We start from the raw sequence: 11,141 nt of genomic DNA on the forward strand, positions 1-11,141 counted from the left end.
TAAATCAGGCCTTAGAGGCCAATGAAAAAGACAGATAATCTACCATTTTAAAATAATACAACTATATAAAAATTTGATACTTAAACAAATGATGGATGTAAAACGGTACTTAAGGAACATTCAAACATACAACCTCTTTCAAAAGCTGACAGCTTTTAACAGAAAATAATATTTGATGAAAACGATCCAAGTATTCAACAAAGAAATCTCATTTTCTCTCAATTAGCAGAAAGAATAAAGTGGATCTAGAAATTCTCATACACCATCATAAAATGAAGAAACAATACTTCCATAGAATTATTTTTAGGTGAACAAGTTAAATCATCAAAGTAGAAAATACTGTACATAAACATACACATGAAAAGTTTAAGAATCAAGCTGTGAAAAGGGGACCTGCAACTGAAACAAATGTAATCTGAGAAAAAGCAAAAACATTCCGCTCTTTGCCATCTCCACAAATAAAATAATTTTAGGAGCAGAGACTTCTGCACTAAACTGCTGTGACTAAAAAACACACAATTAGTCTTTAGTGTAACGGTGATTTCCTTGGCATACTAATTATTTTTTGGCTTATTTCCTTTTTCTTTCTCAAACTCGGCTATCTGATTAAATATATTGAGTAAATTTTGAGGTAAATTCTTTTTAACTCTACTTTCTGATTGCTCTTTGCTATTTAGTCCGTCTTCTTTTGGAACCTGTGTTTTAATATCTTCCCCATAATTGTCCTCCCTTTCATACTGTCCTTGATTTGTATTTGATTGGTATCTTTGCTCATGTTTACTAAAATCGTGTGATCCAGAATAAGTACATCTTTTATATCTTTCAAGTGACTTCCAAGAATAGTCTGAGCTTGCCGGTGAAGTGGAGCATCTCCCAGAACCTGACTCCCACCTTCTAGAGTGCTCTTTTCTTCCCTCTAGATCCCTGTCAAATCTCCTGGACCCGTAATTTTTTATCTTGTCCTCTGAGTTCCTACAAAAGGAATCTGTGGAATCCCTTCTATTGGAAAAATGTCTTTCTGACTTATATGGCTTTCCTGTCTTGCTACTACTTGCCTGGGTTTTATAGCTATTATAAAAATCTCTTGGATCTTCAGACCTACCTCCAAAATCATCCAGAATTTCAACTGAAGATGAAGAGACAGAGTATTTATTTTTCTCTTTTACCTGTATCTTTTGATATGGCAACCTATCCTGCTTTTCCAGTAGTTTTTCCACTTCGTGTTTTTGGTTAAGAAAAGATGCTGAAGTATTGACTGGAGGTGGGTGGTACTCATCTTGCCTATTCTGGTCCATCTGACTTGAGGGTGCCTTAGATGGATGCCTTTTGGAACTGCGAGAAGACTCTGAATGGTTCCTCTTACGTTTCTTATGCCTTTTGTGACTGGAAGAGGAAGAGGATGATGAAGAAACTGACTCATCAGCAGAAGAAATACTTGAAGAGGAAGAAGTTGATTTTCTTCTTTTCTTCTTTAACCTAAAGAATGTAGTCAACTCATCAGTAATGATAAGTACAAAAACATTTCTAAATTATCCATAAAGATTTTGGTACTGTTTTGTTCCCTTTAAGGATTTCTTAAAACTGTGATGTAGACAAGTGATATGATAATAATCTGCTAACTACAAGATCTAATTTTACCATTAGGCATGACTTTTGGGCAGGTGTCACTATAAGCAAAGCCATCATTTCCAACACTACCATAAAAACTTAAAGACTACCAAAACACATGAAGGAGAAAATTCCAGTTTTTTATCTGCCGGCTCTAGTTCCTGTTTCTGCACTGCAGCACTGATGATGCTCTGAGCCCAGTAATTCCTTGTTGGGGGAGACCTTCCTGCATGTTGTAGTGCACGTGGCAGCATCCCACTAGATGCCAGAAGCAACCCACCAGTTAGAAAAACGCAAATGTCTCCAGACATCGATAGACATCCCCTGGAGGGCAAAACTGCCCCCAGGTGAGAACCACTGCTCTAGTTCTAAAACAATTTTCCATAAAAATCTGACAAAATAAGTCATTATATATTTTAGTTCTAACATTAACTCTTTTTTGTAGAATTCTAGTCTTAGAATCTAGTTTGCTTAATTTCATTTTATAGACAAACATGTAGAACATATTCTTGCTAAGAATTCTTAACACCCATGATCACTTCAAATACTCTGATTATGTTTTACTTACTTTACCTCCATTATGGCACTTTGGTTCAATTCAGTAGTTGCTTTAGGTTAAAAAATACTGAATAATCATAGTTTACCTTTTCTCTTCTTTTAAGAGCTTACGCAACTTTTCTGCACTTGTTTCTATTTTCTTTGTTTTCTGTTTTTCTTCCTTTTCAGCTTGTTTTTCTCTTAATTCCAAAGATTTCTTTTAGAACCCAGATATCAGGAAAAAACCACACGTTAAAAATAGCAGAAAACAGAAAACCCAGTATTCAAAAAACCAATCCCCAACCAGCAACCAGGTTAAGTATACCCAAACCACCATATATCCATTAAACAAGTGTTTTTTAACATGAAAAATGAACCATACAGATGTTTGGCATTAATCATTGGAATGGCCAGAACAGTATTGAGGAGCATATTGCAGGTGGTATCCCATGAAAAAAAGAGGAAGCCATTGCATTGGTACCCATGACCCAGAGTGCAAGAAATAGGTAAAAAGTAAAATATGTGAAAAATTATTAAAAATAAATAAATAAAAATTTAAATAGGACAGATTTTACAAATTAAAGAAAAAAATTCCATTAAGATGAATTGAGGGAGGAGTCACCATGTTCATACACAAACCATTTTACAAAGAGCACAGCCCAGTTGGATGCGTGATTCCGTAGAAATCATTTCCCAGTTTGTGGGTGGGGATGAGCAGCAGCAGATGTCACAGACACAGCAGCAATGGTCCGATTCAGGAGGAAATGCATGAGAAAACATCATCATCAGTATTACAGGAAAAAAAAATTTAAAATACTTCTCAAAAAGGCTAGTAATTAGCTTCATTACAGTAACAACACTGATACTACTTTTGTTAACTGCTGGGAAAGACCAGTTCTCAAAACACATACCAAATTTAGGCAACAAAATTTTCTCATAGCGTTTTTTTTTTTTTCCTTACTTTTGAGTACTAACAAGTAAACATGAAGATGCACTATGAAGTCAATGTCAAACCCAGTTAGTAAAAGTGGTATCTAAAAAAAACAAACTTCATAATGCATCATTTACATATTCTACAAGTTTTCTCTAGAAGAGATTAAGTCTGACATTAATTTCAATTATCACTAACTTTCTAAGAGGAAATAAAGAATCACCTGCATATATTTGTGAAGCTTCTGCAAAGCATCCTCTGCGTCTTTAAAGGTCTCATCCAAAGCCAAAGCTTTCTTATAGTAACTTTCAGCATTTAAAAACTTTTCTTCTTCTTCTAACCTGTATTTGAAAGGAAGATTTAGCTTTTTTATAAAAATTCGCAGGTATAGATCAGAGACTTTTATGAGAGGACTTATTAATGAAGAACCATGTTCAGCAAATTATTTTCCAAATAAACAATACCTAAATCATGTGCTTTTTACTTACGTGGAAAAAGGACCCCATAAAATGTACAGAAATCAACTCCTGAAACTACTGCTCTGAGATAATCTTTAAACCTTAAACCAAAAATATCCCCCGAAGTTTTCTTAAAACCAAACAATAGTTTAGCTTAACTAGTAAAGAATATCTGCCTTGAGCATTATGATGTTTTAGCAGTTCTACTCTGCCCTATAGGGTCGCTATGAGTCAGAATTGACTCGGCAGCACTGGGTTTTTTATATGGATCAAATTGGCAATAGCAACTTGAAAGATTAGATAGGGACCTTAGGGGGCAGTGAGTTTGTTAATAGTGGAAGAACAATTCAGAAAAGGAGGGTGAGAATGGTTGCACAACTCAATGTAATCGATGTCAGTGAACTGTACACATAGACACAAAAAAAAAAAAAAAATAGAACTGGTATAAGTTTTGCTGTGTATATTCTCAACAACAAAATAAAAAAAAATCAATTATGAATAACTAAAGTCATGCTATGTATCCAAAATTTGCACATTTTAGCAGTAATATTAAAAATACATTATAAGCCAATGTTCTTAGCAAATTTACGCTGAATTACGTACACCGGCTTTTCCTAACAGTTTATGAAGAGTTTTCCTATCTATAGAAAATTTTTCTGATAATTCACTGTTTAAGTTCTTTGGAAACACCAACACATACATATCAAAACCAGTCTATAAAGAGAGTAATTAGATGAAGATCACCAAGTCTACACTGTGAAAAATGAGCAGTAGAAAGCTGGTATGTAGAGCAGTGGAAGGATTTTGAAAAATACTTTTGTTTTTAAAAAGATAAAAAAGAAAATTATTATTTGAAAAAAACCAAAAAAAAAAAAACAAAAACCCAAAAAACCAGTGGCTACAATGGGATTACTGTTGTGTCAGTGAACACTTGTGGGGAGTAAGGGACAAGTCAAAGATGACATCTCTGGCCTGGATAACTGGACGGAACTGCCATTCACTTAGCTAAGATACCACCATGTAGCTAACGAGACAACCCTGTCTATGAGTTATCTACCTAGTGAGGAAGTACAAAGCTGCTCCAATCACTTCAGTCCAACCACAAGTCCATGTGAGCTAAAACCAAGTATTGCAAAATCTCATTAGTTTGGAATTTGTGATTATTCAAACTGAAATGATCATACAAACAGGAATGATTAAGCAAACTCATGAAACAGGAAAAGAGTCATACCTATTCAGAAGAATAGCAAAAAGTTGCTATTGCTATCATACACTGGCTTTCAATTATTAAAGCAGGCTGTTACCAGATTTATATATGAAGTATTATGTTTCTTTGAAATACTTTGTACATTAGACTGGTCTGTTAATTCATTAAATATTTACAGTGCAACTAGCATGCCAGGCATCTGAGGATATAACATGAGTTATACGGTTTATGCTTAAGGATCTGCTCTTCCATTTAATCTGGATTTGTGGATTTTACTGGACAGGGTAGAGTAATAAGCTTAATGTAACTTGTGAATCTTCATTCACAATTAACTACAGGAGCCTCAATTCACATTTCTGGCATAACACTATTAGAACAATGAAATGAATTAGAAATTTAATCCCTATTTATTAAAACAAAAACTTCCAATGTATATCCAAGAAAAAAATACTTATTGTTTCTTTGCATTTATACTCCTATGCAATGAGAATACATGAATATTCAGGACAATGAACTTAATGTCTCCAATCATAAGTAACCTAATAAGGCAGGAAAAAAGAACTTGAAAATTTAAAAAGCAGAGCTATTATTTAAAAAACATTTTCAACCAAGACTGCTACTGAGTGTTCTGAATTGATTTAATGATGCTATTTCCTTATACTAAATTCAAGATTTTATAGTAGTTGGCTGAATGTCAAACCTATTGCCGTGGAGTTGATTCTGACATATAGTGGTCCTATAGGACAGAGCAGGACTCCCCCATAGGATTGCCAAGGCTGTAATCTTTATGGAAGCAGATTACCACATCTTTTGGTTAGCAGCCAAGCACTTAATCACTGCACCACCAGGACTCCCTGTGGTTGAATATTAGACCTCTACTATTAAAAATATCTGACACTTACTGCCCTCCTCTTTCTACAAGTGTCTGGCAGAGGTATTTTCTTGCATTCCTGTGGGTTGGACAGTTTTCCAATGCAAGCTCAAAATCTTCTATTGCTTTGTTCAGACTTCCTTTTGTTGCGTACCTAGAAACATGAAGAAACAAAGTTACAGGCATTTATCTTGTGAGCTGTATGTACATCTTGTACACATTTACCTTGTAAACATTCCCTAAAGTCCATGATTCACTTACAATGCTCCGCGGGCTACCAAAGCCTCCACATTTTGTTTGTCTATTTCCAGAGCCTTATTGTATTCATTCATAGCATCAACATGGCGTCCAACCTTAAAATAATCAACTCCAATCTTCACACTAGAAAGACATTTGTAAAGCATCACCAACATTTCACAGAAGATCCAAATAAAATGTTGGCATGAATAAATTTAAAAACAAGTGTCATCAAAGTTGGCAAATTCTTTGTTTCCAATACTTTCAATGTACATAAGCATTTTTGCCTTTAAATATTTTCATAACAAATATTCATGAAATCCAGATATCAATATACTAATACCTTTTGAAAAAAACTAAAAAAGTGTGGATAAAATTTAAGTCTGTTATACTTACAATGTAATAACGCTACTTATACCTATAAAAAAAAACAATTTTACTTCACTTATAAACACATTTGATCTTTAGTATAAACACATTCTTAACAGAATTCTTGCCTTACCCCAACCCTTTAGACTAGATGATGCAATTCCTGAAAGACAAAGTCTTCATACCATTTTAAAGCCCAGGATGCAGACTGTTTTTTCCTTAACGCCAAAGCATAATCATCTTCAGAGAAATTTTTACTATGAAAGAAAATAAAAGTCCAGCTGTAAATACCTTTTTAAAAAAACTACACTTCACTCTGCCTGACAGATGGGCACTCAACACTCAGTGAATGAATACCAAGCAAGAAATCTGTATTCTATTTCCAGGGCAAAATGCTTGAACCACCAGTATTTATTTCTATAAAATATATACAACACCCTCATAAAAAGCTTCTAGACAGCTGTCTACTTGGTCACATGATTTATATCTCATCATTGGTAAGAGACTCCATTCCAGGACATGGGATCGCCTGGTTCACTGAACCTTTGACACAGTGCTGCATCCAGGCTTAGAATGGTCAAGTAAGCCTCTCAGCTTTGTAGCTTCTGAGCACACCACCACTCCCCTCAGCACCTAAGAGAGTAACACTGATTCACTATACCTTTGCAGGCCTCTCATTAAAGATGGTGGATTAGAGTCATCTATTCCTAGTTTTCCTAGAAGGTACTCAACTACTCCTGGATTAACAAATCCCAAGGAACTCTGCATGATATTGTCATAGGACTCCGAAGAGTTGCTGTTCAGTTCAACGCTCCTCCTTAAAAAAAAAAACCAAAAACATAAAGACTAATAGAAAGAACATGATTCCCCCATTGTTATGAATATTCTACTTCACAAAATACTTTTATAGTTCTTCAATATAGCTAATTAGCATGTCCCATTTCTACTAAAGAAATAACATTACCACATGGTAATACACATATCATGTTTGTACATGAAGGTGTGGCAGTATTATCTGGTTCCTTTATTTACCAAGTTTGAAGTCATTTAGGGTTATAAAAATAAACCGGGCACATTTTACAACGAGAAAAATTTAAATTCTAAGTTGTTACCTGAAGTTTGACAAAATTTGCTTTTTATCTTATAAAAACAAACTGTTGTTGAAACAATATGGATACATTACCTATAGTACAAAGGAAGCTCTTCAGAACTAATGACACCCAATTTAACACCAGATAAGTGTGGAGGAAGAGATGAACTGTATAGAGATACTGCAAGCTTTTCATGGTATCTGTCAATATCCTTGATTCCAGCTAAAAAATAAGATAACCAAACTGATTAATAAGAAAACGTAAGCTAATACAAAGAATACAAAATTTTCTGAACATTACTCACAGATTACATTTCCCAAATTAATGAGAACAAAAATTTGACAATTTTTTCTATTTTATTAATATGATGAAACTAATCACCTCGGATGATATCACCAGTTTGGTAGTAAGACAAAGGGTCCCCATGGTTACTGTGAGAAGGCACGTCTCTCAGTGGACAAAGAGCCTGCAATGACAAGTATTTGAAAAGACCAGGTCATTCTTTGTGAGAATGGCATCCTTTTTTATCCTACTTGTTCAGTATGAGAGCTGATAGCTAACATTAAAAACCAACCAGCACCCTAAAGTCTAAATTTAAATAGGATTTTAATTAGAAGTAATTTTTGTGCCCACAACAACACGTTTTCTGGTTCAGTTTGAAAACTAGAGTCTCATGAAATCTTTTAATTTTAGGAATCAAATACAAGTAGAGATTATGAAACAAAAAGATATTTTGCGCTTGTGAAAAACTAAAATCTGTCCAGAAAGTGTAAGGATCCCAATGAAAATGAATGCCAATTCCCCAAAGTTCATACGTCTGTTATCCAGTCTGTGATGGCTTCTGCTTTTCTTCCTTTCTCATCTGCCTGGATAGGTACAACCAAACCCATTGTCATTAAGTTGATTTTGACTCATAGAGACCCTACAGGACAGCGTGGAACTGCCACACCTTTCTCCACCTAGGGGCTGGTGAATTTGAACTGCTAACCTCTCTGTTAGTGGCTGAGCATTTAACCATTGTGCCACAAGGACTATAGGAAATATCAAACCTTTTAAAGTTCCTATTGTTTCAAGTTCAGGACTATTCATTGTTGGCAAAGTATCTTACTATAATATACTGAGTTTATTGTAAATATAGCACCAATTTTTCCCTAACTTATCCACATGAAAGTATGTACTGCCAGATACTAAGAACATCTTCAGCTAGAAGAGATAAGCTGAATACCAGTAATTAGAATACCGATAAACCTCACCACGTTCACTAACACCTCTCTGAGCATTTAAAAAAGGGGACTCCACCCCCTCCTACCAGAGTCCGGAAACTTTGAAATGGAGAAGGACACTGTGCAACTTTTTCACTTATAATAATTTTTTTCACAAGAAACTATTTTCTCTCTGGCTAATACTTAAATTTCCAACTAGATGCAAAGACTCAATTCTTGCATTCAGATGACTATCAAAAACAAAAGTAATCCAAATAGCTGACGAGTGATTAACTTACTGTGATTTCTAAGTGAGATATATCTCTCATGATGCCACTGCCTAAGCAGATCAACACCATGAAAAACCCAAATTCCCGAATGGAACTAATTCTTCCAATCACTATGTCACCACGCTCAATGTCTCGGAAAAACAGCTCTCTGCGGTCCACACTAGGTATCTCCATAAACTGCTCTAAAGGCGGCATGACTGCATACTGATCTGAAAAAAATAACAAAATCACTCACTATTTTTGAGTTCTATCTCATCTGAAAGTACTGTCAAACTGCATCACAATCCTCAAAAGATTTTAAGACTAAACTCACCTTCACTGTCTTCATTAACTTCAGAAACCGCGGGTGCATCTGACTTCCAGGAAAGCGCAAAAAGGAGGTCTGCTTTTTTGGAAATGAATTTTTGTATTTCAAAGTTTTCAGCTCTCTTCTCTTTTCTTAAAAAGAAAAAAAAAAAAAACTCATGAAAACAGGTTTATCTGCAAAGCCTTTTACTATACCCAAGGTTCTAAAACAGAACGGGAGCCTTCACGGCTAGTGGTTAAGAGCTATGGTTGCTAACCCAAAGGTCTGCAGTTCGAATCCACCAGGTGCTCCTTGGAAACCGTATGGGGCAGTTCCACCCTGTCCTACAGGGTCCCTGAGTCGGAATCCACTCCACCGCAACGGGTACAGCAGAATGGCTTTCATTGCCTATTCGGCCCCATCCTAAAACTTCATCCCCCGAGAAAAAGTTCTAACGAGAGATCTCCTGGCCAGGCTGGAAGTGGAGGGGCCGGGAAATGTAAGAAGAGACGCCCCCAGCCCCAGGCAGGAGAGCCCAGGGATTTGGCAGTGCCGGAGAACAAGGCAACCGGCCTCACGCCCTTCCACAGCCCCGAGCGCGGACCCTCCGCCCGCACTTCTCGCGCTCGCGACCCCCGGGAGCAGCGCCGGCTCGGCACTGGAGCCGAGGTGCGTCCCGCCCCGGTCCCGCAGCCCCACGTGCAGTTACCTGCCCTGTAGCTGCTGGGACGCCGGGCCCCGGGCAGGCTCCGCCGCCGACCCCAGAAGGCTGCGGAAGTGCGGATTGTCCTGCTGTTCACTCCGGAGCAGGGAGAGCAGAGACGGCCCATGGCAGTTGAGCGACTGTCGCAGAAGGTCCCGGTCCATGGCTGGAACTTGCTGGAGCCGAAGGCCGGTCGGCTGCTAACTCCTCCGGTTCAGTGTCCGCTACTTCAGTCCGGCGGCCCCGGAGGCAACCGTCACACTCGCTCCCATTGTTGCTTCCCGGAAGTCTTCCAGCCTTCCCTAATGGCGCAGCCGCAGAGCTCATCCTCGTTTCGCGAGACCGAGCGAGACTACGGAAGCCGCAAGGTTTGGCGGGAAACATTTCCTCAACTGAGGGCTGACGAGGGAGTCGAGGCGGTCATGTGTGAGGAGGTTGCGTTTTAGCCTCGGCGGAATCCTTGTTAGGGTAAAATGACTGATTATTGAAAGTCTTTCAGTGAGCATTATGGAGAGCCTTTGGCCCGGACCCTAGGTAAATAATAATTCATCCACGTATTTAATGGACTCTTCTAAGCGCCATTCCCAGAGTGAGAACCCCGAACAAGTCCCACTGAGTTCTTCCGTCAGAGTACTTGCTGGCATAACCTCCTGGAAATGGTTGTTCTGGGAGGATTTTCCAGTAGGCTAGAGGGCAAAAGAAGGACACCAACATTTACTAAGCACTGGAGTTGTATGCCCCGCTCATACCCCATTTGCTGTTAGTGATTTTGGTGTCACCTTAAAACCAGACAACTTTAATGCCCAGGCATCTGCATATATGTGGGTGGTGCTCAACTGCTAACCTCCAGGTTGGTGGTGGATGCTGCCCAGCAGCTCCGTGGAAGAGAGACCTGGCCATCTGCCTCCATAAAGATTACAGCCAAGAAAACCCTATGGAGCAGTTCTCCATCACATGGGAACACCTGAGTCAGAATCGACTGCATGGCAGCGGATATATATACACACGCACACGTACATATATATACAGTCAGCAAAATCAGGAAGCCTGGTTAAAAAGTTTTGTTGAGGCAATAGAGGGAGACGCAGCACAAAAGAACATCTCAGTGGGGAAAGGTGAGGTCCCAGCAAATGGAACACACAACTCCAAGGGGGAGCAATTGGGGGCACACAGTTATAGGGCTGGAGGAGAAAGTACAAAACGCAATCTTCTGATTGGTTTACAGTGATTTTGGTCAGTCAGAGGTGAGACAAGGTAAAGCATAGTCTTTGTCATTACTGGTTACGTGAATACATTGGCTAAAAGACATAATTGAAAGGCATGGGGTCAAGGGGAGGGCGGTTCATGTTCG

General features: G+C 38.1%; 1 protein-coding gene across 2 annotated transcripts; it reads right to left on the reverse strand.

Moving 5' to 3' along the window:
- Nucleotides 1-361: 361 nt before the first annotated feature.
- Nucleotides 362-10,095, reverse strand: TTC14 (tetratricopeptide repeat domain 14). 2 transcript variants are annotated; one of them, XM_049881760.1, is made up of 12 exons: nt 9,797-10,094; nt 9,115-9,239; nt 8,811-9,010; nt 7,691-7,775; nt 7,402-7,531; nt 6,880-7,035; nt 6,404-6,475; nt 5,874-5,993; nt 5,644-5,766; nt 3,300-3,417; nt 2,253-2,362; nt 366-1,476 (listed from the first exon to the last, which is right to left on the reverse strand). In XM_049881760.1, the coding sequence occupies exons 1-12, from the start codon at nt 9,952-9,954 to the stop codon at nt 555-557; spliced, it is 2,319 nt and encodes a 772-aa protein (XP_049737717.1). In that variant the 5' UTR covers nt 9,955-10,094; the 3' UTR covers nt 366-554. The 2 variants fall into 2 exon arrangements, with proteins under 2 accessions (XP_049737728.1, XP_049737717.1); XM_049881771.1 differs by lacking the exon at nt 8,811-9,010 and having other exon boundaries at nt 362-1,476; nt 9,797-10,095.
- Nucleotides 10,096-11,141: the final 1,046 nt, after the last annotated feature.

Source organism: Elephas maximus, chromosome 1 (genome assembly GCF_024166365.1).
Source record: "Elephas maximus indicus isolate mEleMax1 chromosome 1, mEleMax1 primary haplotype, whole genome shotgun sequence".
Classification (NCBI taxonomy): Eukaryota; Metazoa; Chordata; class Mammalia; order Proboscidea; family Elephantidae; genus Elephas; species Elephas maximus.

Bases quoted from the DNA above. Each gene is read 5' to 3' on its own strand.
- TTC14 (XM_049881760.1), bottom strand. From the start codon at position 9,954: ATGGACCGGGACCTTCTGCGACAGTCGCTCAACTGCCATGGGCCGTCT. The intron at 6,476-6,879 runs GTATAGTGAATC...TTTCTTTCATAG, and splicing joins TTAATGAGAGGCCTGCAAAG to TAAAAATTTCTCTGAAGATG. The intron at 5,994-6,403 runs GTATGAAGACTT...ATGTCTTTCTAG, and splicing joins GCATCCTGGGCTTTAAAATG to TGTGAAGATTGGAGTTGATT.